Here is a 13,583-nt window from a genome sequence, read left to right as displayed (position 1 = left end):
TCTTTCCTCTCTGCTTCCAGATAGAAAGACAAGGACTGAAGCTTGCATGCCTCTTTTTGGCACCTTAATGAAGCAGTAAAAAGTATTCTATAGTTGCTGTATTGTTCCATGTAACTATCACATTCTTAAGTGTTCTAGAAAGCCCAATAGGTGTATGTTTGGAGTCCTGAGAAATGACAGGTAACAGTTAAACAGCTGACTTCCCAGCTCTGGATAGAGGGATCCTCACTGCTCCTTCACCTTTCCTCACATAAGCTGATGCCACGTTTTAGAGTCTTTCACTGACAGCATCCAAACAAATAATAATAATCTCTGCAGGTGAGGGTACACTTGGTTGCAAGTCACAGAAAAAAAAAATCAAATTTAAACCAGCTTAGGAAAAGGGTAGGGGATTTATTAGCTCATGGAATACAAACGGCAGGAAGCTGAACTAGTCTTCAGAAACTGCTGGAACTTATTCTGGTTTCTTTCTCCATTGTCTTTCTCTCTTACCTGCTGACTTCATGGTCTCTCACTGCAGACCAACTGCAAAGAGACTGACAACACTCCAAGTCCCATATCCAAATACCCCGTGTGAGGGCTCTGATTGGCCAGGGGTGGGTCAGATGCCTACCCCTGGGTCAGGCAGATTCCGTACCCAAGATGACAGGGTAGCCTTGTGGAGAGGGAATGGGTTTCAAAAGAAGAAGCAGGATGCTCTAGGAAGCCTATGCCATTGATGAACATTATTTTAAAAAATGGGAAGAATTCCCACTTTGTCCTGCTCACCATAGCACCATAATGGTAATGATGTTTCACTCCTCTTGTCCACAGTTCACTGAACCAACTCATAAAACTCTAGTAACTCACCAAGGCCTCTGCAACTTCTCCAGATGCTTCAAGATCCAAAGCCTAAGGAAATAGTAGAGAAAGTGCTGAGTTCATGTGGATTCCATCTGAAGCCTGGAGCAGGATTTTTGGGGACCAGTCTTCTACTCAGAAAACACTCTAGAACATGTCATTCCCTTTGAGTGGATAAATCGTTTTAGTTACTCGATATTGGTATATATTGCAATATCATCACCAAAATAAATCTAGTTAATATTCATCACCATACAGTTATTGATACAATTTTTTTTTCTTGTGATGACAACTTCTTTGTGTGTGATGAGAACTTTTAAGATCTATTCTCTTAGCAACTTAAAAATATGCAATCCAGTATTATTAGCTATAGTCACCATGCTGTACACTACATCCCTGGGACTTATTTAAGTTATAACTGAAATTTATACTTTTTGATCCCCTTCATCCATTTTGCCCACCTGCCACCCTTTGTCTCTGGCAACCACCAATCTGTTCTAAGTGGATAATTATTTATTTATTTTTTTAAAAGATGTTGGGGATAGGAGTTTATTAATTAATTAATTTATTTTTGCTGTGTTGGGTCTTCGTTTCTGTGCAAGGGCTTTCTCTACTTGTGGCAAGCGGGGGCCACTCTTCATCATGGTTCGTGGGCCTCTCACTATCGCGGCCTCTCTTGTTGCGGAGCACAGGCTCCAGATGCACAGACTTAGTAGTTGTGGCTCACGGGCCTAGTTGCTCCGTGGCATGTGGGATCCTCCCAGATCAGGGCTCGAACCCGTGTCCCCTGAATTAACAGATTCTCAACCACTGCGCCACCAGGGAAGCCCTAAGTGGATAAATCTTAACAAGGCCTACCTTATGCCACCTAACAGAGAGACGGGGGTCAGGATAAGACCTAGGCACACCGTATGCAGTAACTACAAGTCCAGACATGCCGATCCTGTTGGTAGCAATATCTCAGATCCTCTCTTTCTCTTAACTCATCACTCCTAGCAAAGTATTTGCATTCCTCTTCTATCCTCCTTCCCGTTCTTGATTTCTCTGCCTTGGTATAGCTACCCCACATGGACCACTGGATCACAGGGACTGAGAATAGGAGAGATGTTTCCTTAGAGAAGGCAGGCAAACCAAGCTCCTGGGTCTACTATGCCTACAAAGAAGCCATGCACACCTAGTTGGCCTTAAGAGAAAGCTATCTCAACTTCCACCCACACCACTGTTTTCCAGGTGATTGTTCAGCGGACTCTGGCTGCCAAGAACCTGTCCCATGCCAAAGGAGGCTCTCTGATGGCCGCATACCTGAAGGTCCTGCCCCTTTTCATCATGGTGTTCCCTGGTATGGTCAGCCGTGTCCTCTTTCCAGGTAAGAAGACAGTTGGGAGGAGAAGTTGTCTGTGAGTCTCAGACCCTGTGAAGTGTTCTGAACATATTACTGACTGCCCCTCAAGAATGCAGCTGGAGACCCTTCCTGGTGATTCAGCTGAGGTGTCTCCATCCCGGCAACTACTGACTCAGTGCTGTTTCCCAACATTGGTTCAATGGGAACGTCCTATTAATGTCCAAGGCCAAATCAAATGGAGACCTATCTGGGGCCTCGCCTCAACTATATATTTTTTGAAACAACAAACTAGCCTAAAATCTCATGGCTCCAGATGTCAGCTCCCTGGCTCCCCTCACACTTCAGTGTTTGAACCCAGTGGTTTGGCAACTTCGGCCCAATAGAACCCTTTGGGGGTTCCTTTTCTTAACAAAATCAGGGATATCAAAACCTCTAGAGTATTTGTCTTAGCTTTTTTTTTTTTTTTTAAACTTGGTAGAGGGATGAGGTTTGCAGCATGGGGATTAAACAGGACTAGGGGTGGGGGATGTTATTGGGAGTCGCTGTGATGTCAGGAACTGGTGATCTGTGTGGAAGAAAGCTCCTTTCTGCCTCATTAAGCTTAACCCTTTATTGACCAAAGCTGTTATTAACTCAAACGGGCAGAAATCTCCTTCCCCTGTGCCTTATCTTACATGATGTTGCAGAGGTAAAGAAAGGGTAGGATGAAATGGTTAGTCCAGAAGTTTTGTCAAAATAGTTTAGAACTATGAATTAGGTGGAAGGACTTGGGGAAGAGGAAGGATGGGGAGCCGTCCGTGGCGCCAGATGCTGGGATTGTGCTTTCCAGCCCTGATGGATGACGAACCCAGAGCCATTGGTCCTCTTTCCGGGGAAGCGGCACAAGGCTTGAAAGATCCCAGATGAGGATAAGAACTGGGATCTTGGTTTTATGGCGACTTGATGGAAAACATACAGCTAAGGGGCAAGGCGACATATGAACAAAGAAAGTGGCTTAAAGCAACCAACATTCATTGTGCTACGGGCCAGTCCCTGTGTGAGGACCCTTGCAGTGGAGTGTGGCGGTTGTGAATCTGAACACAGATCCGAAGTGCCGTGCCTGAATCGTGGCTCTGCCACTTCCTGGCTCCTGTGACCTTGAATAAATCACTTAATTTCTGTTAAGTGCTTCTGTTTCCTCACTTGTAAAATGGGGATAATATTTCCTAAGGCTTAAAACAGTTCCTGGCACGTGGTAAACACTATAGAAGTGTTCACTTTTATTATTCTATACATTTTTTTTGTGTGTATGTGGTACGCGGCCTTCTCACTGTTGTGGCCTCTCCCGTTGCGGAGCACAGGCTCCAGACGCACAGGTTCAGCGGCCATGGCTCACGGGCCCAGCCGCTCCGCGGCATGTGGGATCCTCCCGGACCGGGGCACGAACCCATGTCCCCTGCATCGGCAGGCGGACTCTAAACCACGGCGCCACCAGGGAAGCCCCAAAACCTGCCTCTTAATCATGCTACTGTCTCTCTCAGGAAATCACATCAAGCTCTGGATCAGTATCAGGATGATCAATAACAAGACCCTGACCCTCACTCTTAGCAGTCAGCCAATCAATAATGGTTGTCAAGCGAAACATAATGCCACATTCCATGCCCCTAGGGAGTTTATAATGTAACAGATGAATCTGGTACTCGTGAAAAAGTAAGAGAAAATTGATATCAAAACACTCTAGCATTTGGTACTAGCAATAGTGCGAAAGGAATTTAAGAGAGTGAGGTAGGGTGGAGATGGTGAGGGGGGTGTGGTGTATTTGAAGGTCTTGACTAAAGCTTTTCAAAGTGTGGTTCCTAGTCTAGCAGCATCAGGGTTGCCTTGGAACTTGTTAAAAATGCAAACTTTCAGGTCCCATCCAAGATCTTTTGAATCCAAATCTTTGGGGGTGGTGCCCGGCAGAAGATTGAGAAGCCCTGGTCTAAAGGGCCAGGTGCCAGGCCAAGCCACTGTTCCTACCCATTTCCACTCTTCTCTCCATCTCAGCTCCATCAGCAACCTGCTGAATCTTCAAATGGGTCCAGCACTGCCTAAAAGGATGCTCTGATCCTGAGCTCTCTTGAACCTGGACAACAGCCTCTTCCACTTAGTCCATCCAAGAAATAGTGTCCACCTATAAAGGAACTCTAGTGGAAGCCAAGAAAGAAACAAAACAACCCTCAAAACCATGAAACACAAGAGTCTAGAAATGTTCCTGTTTACAAAGCCAATCATCTCCACCTGAGCTTTGGAATAAGCTAAGGTTTTGAATCCTATCCACGATACTAGCTTTATGATTTGGGGATGTTATTAGTCTCTATGGGCCTCAGTTTACTTGTCTCTGAAATGGGTATAATAGCAATATCTTCCCCATGGAGTTGTGAAGATTACATGAGAAGGTGTATGTACAGTGTTTATTTGCGGCATCCGAGTCATAGTGAACTTCCATGAATGTTGGCATTTGGAAGAAGGAGGTTTGGTGCTGTGTTTGGATTGGACTCTGCTAGAGCCATCCTTTATTTCAAGCATCATAGGATCTGACAAGGGAATCCACTCCATATATGAAATGGTTGATTAATTCACCCAAGACAGGTGAGCTGATATTAGTGAATGGTGGGTTAACAATCACAAGGCTGTTGGTTTCATTTATAACTTAGCTGAGCCAACTAGTTTCCCTGTGATGAACATATTCTTTAGCCTGAACGAACAAACACAATTTTCTGCCCTAAACATGCTTTATAAACTTTGTGTCTGTCATGTGTTTCGTGGTTGAAGGTTGCATTCCTAGAAGGTTAAACGAAAACTAGGTCATTAAATGAATTATTTCAGGGGGAGTCTTGGTGTCCCTTGAAGAGAGGAACTTTTGGACAACAGGAGTCCAAACCCACAAGATTTGAACATAAACAAGATCTTTGCCCCACTTGGGAGGCTCCATACCATGTTCTGGCCACAGGAATATAACTATTTTCTAATCTTCTCCTAAACTTCCACAGACAAGTCATAAACAAGCCAAGAACTTTGACCTCTCAAAAGCATTTTTCTCAACGAGGTTGTTTCTTCTCAATACTTCCTGTCAAATATCAGTTTTGGTCTGTGGTCTTAATTTTGTCTAAGACTGAATCAGAGTTTTGGAGGCATCTACTTTTATTCCATAGCAATTGTTACTTGTATTATGAATTGTGGCCACAGCACCCATTTCCTCTCCCATTGGTGGATGTAAGTGGAGGGAAGGGTCCCAGCTTTGACAAGACATAACAGTGAGTGGAGAAGCTTTACAAAGACCAGATAGTCCTTGGGCTTCCTAATGGATGAAGGGGCCTTGGGTGATTTCCATTTCTTAGGTATTATGCTATCTTAAAAAAGCAAATGAGGGCTTCCTTGGTGGCACAGTGGTTGAGAGTCCGCCTGTCGATGCAGGGGACGTGGGTTTGTGCCCCGGTCCGGGAGGATCCCACATGTCACGGAGCAGCTGGGCCCGTGAGCCATGGCCGCTGAGCCTGCGTGTCCGGAGCCTGTGCTCCGCAACGGGAGAGGCCACAACAGTGAGACGCCCGCGTATCGCCAAAAAAAAAAAAGAAAGAAAAACAAGCAAATGAAGGATCGGGAATTCCCTGGTGGTCCAGTGGTTAAGACTCCACGCTTCCATTGCAGGGATCCCAGGCTCGATCCCTGCTTGGGGAACTAAGATCCCACAAGCCACATGGCATGACAAAACAAAAAACAAAAAAACAGAATCAATAATATTAGGGGAGGGATAAATTAGGGATTTGAGGTTAACACACGCTACTATATATAAAATAAACAAGGACCTACTATATAGCACAGGGAACTATATTCTTTTTATATATTCTTTTAATATATGAATCACTTTGCTGTACACCTGAAACATTGTAAACTTCTATACTATACAACTATACATCAATAAAAAATTTTTTTTAATTAAAAAACCCCCAAAATATTAGATTTTAAAGTTATGATGCACTTTAAATATTTACATTTATTAAATTAACAGTTTTAACACACATAAAAATATAAAGACTAGACATACCACCTCATCTGGAGATACTGTCAAACATCTCTATTTGAGGCCACTTGTGAATTTGAGGCCTCAGCTACATGATCATCATGATGTTGATACTGCATCAGAACCGGGGAGGAGATGGGTGTGGGCAGTGAGGGGCTCCAAGCCCACCCCTAAACTGAAGCTCGAGGTCGTTCCCACTTGCCATAGAATGTGGGATGGAAGGCAGTGTTACTCATCAGAATGAGGAAGGACAGAAGCCTTTGGATTGAGCAGAGGGAGGGTCTAGGAGTTATTTATGGGACTTATTCCTAGGTGCAGCTGGCCAAAGAGACTTGAGGATTTATAAGTGGTCCAGCGGGGGTAAGTGGTGTTGTGTTGGCATTGAGCTGGTGGTGAGGAGTGTGGCTCAGCTCAGATACGAGGAAGACAGAAAGTAACAAGAAAGCTATCATTCAAACACACGTGCCAGACCACTGAAACAATCTACACTCTCTTGGCCTTCCTCCTCTGAAAGACTGGATTGGATTGAGAGACCTGTTCTGTCTCCGACATGACCTTGCTGGGTGATTATAACCAGGTCCCTTCCCCTCTGTAAAGATTACACTAATAATGAGATAGCTAGCCTCTCCCCAAGAAAAATGTATCGAGTCTCTACTCTGCGCCACACACTCGTATACTTTTTAAATCTCTTCTTCTGTCTTCCAAGCAGGAGGTCTATGCTTCTAAGCTTGGCATGTGTTCATCACGATAGAGATGAAGAAGTAGAGGTGCCAGGAAGTCTGGATGGATCTACACTAGAAAATCAAAATGCTGTTCAGGAGAGAAAAGGATTGATACAGAAATGGAGAGAGAGGAGGAGAGAGGAATTCAGAGCCTGGTTGGGTTCTTATGAGTCTAAAATGAGGAACAGCTGTTGAACTAAGTATACTGTTGAGAAGGAGATGGGGAAAAGAGGAACTTTTAAAATATTTGCCATGTGTCAAGGGATGGCATTCTCCTTTGCACTTCCGATGAACTTAGGTAAAGATGTAAATTGCTTGTGTCCTTTTGGGGGGCTTAGGGAGCCTGGTGTAGGGCACCGTGCTGAGACTGGCCATGAGGTGTCTCAGCTTTTTTTTGGGTTCCAATAGTACAGCTGAAATGTATTCAGCACTTCCTGTGTCCCAGACTCTGTGCTGAGTGTGTAATGTATATCATTTCATTTAATCCTCACTACAATCTTAGGAAGTAGAGTTCTGTTACCGTCCCAGTTTTGCAGATACGGCAACTGAGGTCCAGAACGGTGAAGTAACAAGGCCATGGATTATCGAGTCTAGGCTCCTTTTTATTTCATTGGACTGTACACTTATATACAGTAGCCCTGTCTCCTGGTGCTGGCCTGTGCCAGGCTGTGTTTGGGCCGGGCCTGGGCCTCTGAGGGTCCGTCTGCTTAGCTCTGGGCCTGTTTCCTCCATAGACCAAGTGGCTTGTGCAGACCCAGAAATCTGCCAGAAGGTCTGTAGCAACCCCGCTGGCTGCTCTGACATCGCGTATCCCAAACTTGTGCTGGAACTCTTGCCTACAGGTAATGGTCCCTTCACCCCTCAGCTGAGTCCCCCCGGGGCACCCAGAAAGGAGGACATTGGCTGGGCTCTAATCTGAGGAGGGGGACAAGATGGGAGGGCTGTGAGAAAGAATGGGCTCTGGGCTGAGGAACTAAGCCCCCAAATAAAGCTCCAGTCCTGGCTACGCAGGGGGCTCTGCCCCACCCACCCCTCCGAGTCCCTCCTGTTGGCTCCCACCCCTGAGTTCTGCCTCCTCCGAGTTGAGCCTCTCGGGACCAGCTGGCTATGGGCCTGGGAAATGGGGTCAGTGGTGAAGGCAGAAAAAGCCTGAGGCCCAAAGACCTCCCTTCTGCCCCCAGGGCTCCGCGGGCTCATGATGGCTGTGATGGTGGCGGCGCTCATGTCCTCCCTCACCTCCATCTTTAACAGTGCCAGCACCATCTTCACCATGGACCTCTGGAATCATCTCCGGCCTCGGGCATCTGAGAAGGAGCTCATGATTGTGGGCAGGTAAAGTCTTACTGGGTTGGCGCCAGGCAGGGGTGTGAAAAGTCCAGATAACCCAGGGAGGAGAAAGCTGAGCCACCCAGAGGGAAAGTCCAGCCTTCGACTTCTCCAGGCTGTCTCAGCCTCCTCTGATGGCAAAGGTGAAGTACATCAGGGCTCCGTGGATGAGTAAGGTGTTCATTCATTCAAGAGCTATTCAGTGAGCACCTACGATGTGCCAGGTGCCGGGCATATAGCAGTGAAAAGAAAAGACTCAGTTTTGCCTTTGTGGAGCTAGAAGAAGAAAAGGATAGGTAAACAGGTAGTTATAACCACAGTGAATGTTATGATGGAGGAGCCAGGAGACCTAGGGAGTCAGAGGTAAAGTCTCCAACTTGGACTGGGACCTGAGGGGTGAATAGGAGTTAGCCAGGTAAAAGGGAGAAGGGTGTTCTGGGGGTTGGGGGCAAGGTTTCTCTAACAAGTCTTGTGCAAAGTCCTGATATCTAATGGGGGAATGAAAATGACCGAAGTGAGTGGCATGTACATTTTATGTAAAATATATGCTAATAAGCATCTTGGGACTCTGCCCCTCAAGAAGGTGTACCTAAGAGCTGTCTCAGCCTTGGGTTAGGGAGAGGTATGACATCAAAAGCATAATCCACTAAAAAAAAAAGAAAAAGAGGACTTCCCTGGTGGTGCAGTGGTTGAGAGTCTGCCTGCCGATGCAGGGGACACGGGTTTGTGCCCCGGTCCGGGAAGATCCCACATGCCGCGGAGTGGCTGGGCCCGTGAACCATGGCCACTGAGCCTGCGCGTCCGGAGCCTGTGCTCCACAACGGGAGAGGCCACAACAGTGAGAGGCCCGCGTACCGCAAAAAAAAAAAAAAGAAAGAAAAAGAAAAAGAAATTAGACTTCATCAAAACCCAAAACTTTTTTGCTTCAAAAGACACCATTAAGAAGATGAGACGACAAGCCACAGATTGGGAGAACATATTTGCAAGCCATATATCTGACAAAGGACTTGTCATCTAGAATAATCTAAAAAGCGAGATTGTAGTCTAGAAAGTTCCTGCAGGATACCACTACACACACCCACTAGAGTGGCTATAATCAAAAAGGCACACAGGAAGGCAGAGAAGTTGGAACTCTTATGCATTGCATGTGGGGATGTAAAATGGTTCAACTGTTCAAAAGCAGTTTGGTATTTTCTTAAAAAGCTAAGTATAAACTTACCATGTGACCCAGCAATTGCATCCCTAGAAATAAAACCATCTGGCTGTACAAAGACTTGTATACAAATGTTCATAGCAGCATTTTTTACAATAGCCAAAAAGTAGAAACAATCCAAATGTCCACTGATGGGTGAAGGATAAACAATAGTACACAATGGCATATCCACTCAATGGAATATTTTTCAACAATTAAAAGGAATGAAATACTGATACATGATATGTGATGAACCTCATGCTAAGACATGCTAAGTGAAAGAAGCCAACTGCAAAAGACCACATATTGTATGATACCATTTACTTGAAACGTCCAGAAAAGGCAAACCTATAGAGACAGAAGTAGATAAGTGCTTATTTAGGGTGGGGACAAGAATAAGTTGTAAATGGGCATGGGGGGACTTTTCGGAGTGATGGAAGTTCTAAAACTTGATTGTGGTGTTGGTTGCACCACTCTATAAATTTACTAAAAGTTACTGGATCGCACACTTATAATGGGTGAACCTTATGGCATATAAATTCTACCTCTGAAAAGCTATACAAAAGAGAGAGGGCTTCCCTGGTGGCGCAGTGGTTGAGAGTTCGCCTGCCGATGCAGGGGACGCGGGTTCGTGCCCCGGTCCGGGAAGATCCCACATGCCGCGGAGCGGCTGGGCCCGTGAGCCATGGCCGCTGAGCCTGCGCGTCCGGAGCCTGTGCTCCGCAATGGGAGAGGCCACAGCAGTGAGAGGCCTGCGTACCGCAAAAAAAAAAAAAAAAGAGAGAGAGAGAGAGAAGTGTTCAGGGGAGATAAAACACTAATGGGGGGGTCTCTCTCCATCTGGCACCAGGGTGTTTGTGTTGCTGCTGGTATTGGTCTCCATCCTCTGGATCCCTGTGGTCCAGGCCAGCCAGGGCGGCCAACTCTTCATCTACATCCAGTCCATCAGCTCCTACCTGCAGCCTCCCGTGGCTGTGGTCTTCATCATGGGATGTTTCTGGAAGCGGACCAACGAAAAGGTAGCTCTGGATCAGCCCTTCAGCCCATCGGATGGGAGAGAAGGGGACTGGAGAGGGACATGAGGATGTCAGGTGTCATTAGGGAGGATGAGTTCTGTGCAGGAAGATACAGGGCGGGTGTTAGCTGGCTTTTGAAAAAAAGCAATGAGGGTTCTATTTTGATGCATCTTGTCATTAGACAGGGAAGCTGAATTAACAGGGAATTATATGTAATTGGTTAATTCTATGTAAAAGATAAACAGATAAGTATCTCCAGCCCTTCTCGAATCACTGACCCCTGCTGTGACCGTCACTAGAAAGCCACGCTCTTGAGGGGGCTTGCTGAGGTTTCCAGAGGCCTGTGCCGGCCGCCCCACAGCCCTGCCCGTGTCTAAGACGGCCTTGCTCCGATTCACAGGGTGCCTTCTTCGGTCTCATCTTGGGCCTTCTCCTAGGCTTGGTTCGGCTGGTCCTGGACTTCATTTACGTGCAGCCTCGGTGTGACCAGCCAGATAAGCGGCCAGCTGTGGTAAAGGATGTCCACTACCTCTACTTCTCCATGATTCTGTCTTCCGTCACCCTGATCACTGTGTCCGTCGTAAGCTGGTTCACAGAGCCGCCCTCCAAGGAGATGGTACTTTTGGGTTTGACACTGTATCCATTGAGACCCTTCACTGCTAGTGACAGAAAACCCAATTGACTTCAGTAAAGAGGACTGATTGTTCAAAAAGCTGAAAAGTCCAGGGCTGGGTCTTGGGAAGAACTTGATTTCAGGACACTGAAAAGACCATCAGAATTCATCTCTCACCTCTCCTTCTGTTCTCAGGCCCCTTGTGGGCCCAGCAGCTTTTAGGGATACATCCTCTCTTATTCTCATTAAGCAAAAGCATAAGCATTTTTGTCCCAGCATTTCCAGTGAAGTTCCTGATGCCCGTTGATGGAGTCAGCTCAAGACCCATGATCACCCATGAACCAACTTAGTCCCTGTGGCCAGAGAAATGGATGAGCTGCATGCTGATCACTGGGTTCCCCCCACACCCACGGGCTAGGGTTAAGCTCTGGGGACTAGAATGAGGAAGGGTGAGATCCCCCCCTGGAGAATTAGGGCCGTCAAAGAAAGATGGGGGACTGAGTGGGGGAAATGTCCACTGATTCTGAAGAGTGCTGGGAGCTGAAGCTTGTTGGAGGGTGGAGTGAGAGGGCAAGACTGGGAGAGACTCAGGTGTGAAGGCTGAGCTTGGGGTTGGAAGGCGGTGGGAGAAAGGGATGAAAGTCACCGCTCCACCCCCATCTCACAGTTCATCTTTGCTCCGTAGGTCAGTCGCTTGACCTGGTTTACTCGCCATGACCCCATGGTCCAGAAGGAACAGGTGCCACCAGCAACTCCCCCGCCTCTTGCCCTCTCTCAGAACAGGACACCAGAGGCCAGCAGAACCAACGTCCAGTTCGAGATTGTTCAAGAAAACATGCCCCAAAACCACAGCTGTGAGTTGCCTTCCTCTTCAGTTACAGTAGGAACCTCAAGAAGCATCATATAATTAAGGGGAAATTTTTCTACCAAATCACAAGCCAGGAAATGGGCACACTTAGAATTTTAGCATCGCCTGACTCCCAGGGTCTGGTCCTCCCTCAGTCTCTGGCCACTGGAAGGGTTAGTAACTTTCGACAGATGCCTCAGGTGGAAAATTAGAGCCAGTGCTTGTTGAGTGCCTACTAAAACACGGTTCATTTGATCCTCACAAAACCCCATGTGGTAGGTTGGGGTACTGCTGGCATTCTCTAAATTACTGGTTTTAGACTGGCAGCTTGCAGGCGTATTTTGCTTCAGCTCACCTACTCTTTTAATAAAATGTGAGTTAACATTTAAAAATTGTGAGCTTTCACATAAAATTCCAGATTTCCATCTTCTCTTGAAAAACGGGAATATCTGGCAACATGGAGCCCATATGTCTGCATGGCAAAAGTTGTCTGGAGCTGCAAAGCAGCTGTTCCTTAGACCTGGAATATACAGTTAGCCAGGGTCCCCACCAGTCCCTACTGTCTCCATGACCCAAGGCTGTGGTTGTCATTAATCATCATACATGGCTTTAAAAACAATAATAATTGTGGATATGAACCCATGTCATCCTACCGTGGGAAACTCAAGGATAGATCCAGAAGGCTGTGTGTTTCAAGAAAGACAAGAGAGAGAATCTTTCTTGGTAGAGGTGACGTGTTTAATAAGAAAATCTGCTCCCCTGACTCCCACACGTCACCCGCCTGGCTCCACCCGCAGCTGATTTTGCAGACCCAGCTCTGAATGGGGATAGAGAGTTCCCTGCAAGAGTGCACATCTCTCTTCAGCCTCCTGGCAGGTGATGCAATACAGGGAGGAAGTCAGATAGAACAGGTCCTAAACCCACCTTTGCCTCTGCTAACCAGCTGTGTGCTTTGCTCAAGTTAGGCTGAGTCTCTATCTTTTCATCTGAAATTCTGCACCTGAAGATGGTGAAAAGTCTCAAAATACCAATCTTCTAGAACTAAAGAGTCTTCCAGAATCAAAGTCTTAATGAATACCTTCCAGAACAGGAACATAAAGCATTTATCACAGTGCATGGCGCACACCCGGTCTCTCTTCTCTCTTGCCTGGGAGACACAGCCCATCCTTATGACCCTTATTTGCTGGGTTCTTTTTAGGTGACATGACCAAAAAGCAGTCCAAAGTGGTGAAAGCCATCTTGTGGCTCTGTGGGGTGGAGAACAAGGGCGAGGAGGAGATGCCGAGCAGAACAGACCCTGTCATAGTTTCCCTGGATGAAAAGCCCTTGGTGAAAACCCTTCTGGACGTCAACCTCATCATCTGCATCAGCTGTGCCATCTTTCTCTGGGGCTACTTTGCTTAACATGGGGGTGAACCCAGGGGTCCAAGCTCTCAGTCTGCTATCAATGCCCCAATTTTTTAATGAAGGAAAAAAATAATAAAGCTTTGTTTATTTACCACCAAGCTTCAAAGGTGTTTATGGGCCCCTTTAACATGACATTTAGTTAGCCCTGTTCTTTTTTTTTTTTTTTTTTTTGCTGTACGCGGGCCTCTCACTGCTGTGGCCTCTCCCGTTGCGGAGCACAGGCTCCGGACACACAG

General features: G+C 46.5%; 1 protein-coding gene across 6 annotated transcripts in view; it reads left to right on the top strand.

The window, feature by feature from the left end:
* The window catches only part of SLC5A11 (solute carrier family 5 member 11), a 44,765-nt gene extending 31,421 nt beyond the window's left edge, over positions 1-13,344 (top strand). For all 6 annotated transcript variants that reach the window (XM_060120076.1, XM_060120075.1, XM_060120074.1 and 3 more), the window contains 7 exons: positions 2,071-2,206; positions 7,681-7,788; positions 8,128-8,278; positions 10,315-10,483; positions 10,881-11,096; positions 11,779-11,947; positions 13,139-13,344. In XM_060120076.1, the coding sequence (XP_059976059.1) occupies positions 2,071-2,206; positions 7,681-7,788; positions 8,128-8,278; positions 10,315-10,483; positions 10,881-11,096; positions 11,779-11,947; positions 13,139-13,344 (1,155 nt within the window). The remainder of the gene's footprint in view (positions 1-2,070; positions 2,207-7,680; positions 7,789-8,127; positions 8,279-10,314; positions 10,484-10,880; positions 11,097-11,778; positions 11,948-13,138) is intronic.
* The last annotated feature ends 239 nt before the right edge of the window (positions 13,345-13,583 follow it).

The sequence above is a fragment of the Mesoplodon densirostris genome, chromosome 16, assembly GCF_025265405.1.
Source record: "Mesoplodon densirostris isolate mMesDen1 chromosome 16, mMesDen1 primary haplotype, whole genome shotgun sequence".
NCBI lineage: Eukaryota > Metazoa > Chordata > Mammalia > Artiodactyla > Ziphiidae > Mesoplodon > Mesoplodon densirostris.
Note: the sequence above shows the minus strand (reverse complement) of the source record. Positions and strands in the feature narration are given on the sequence as shown.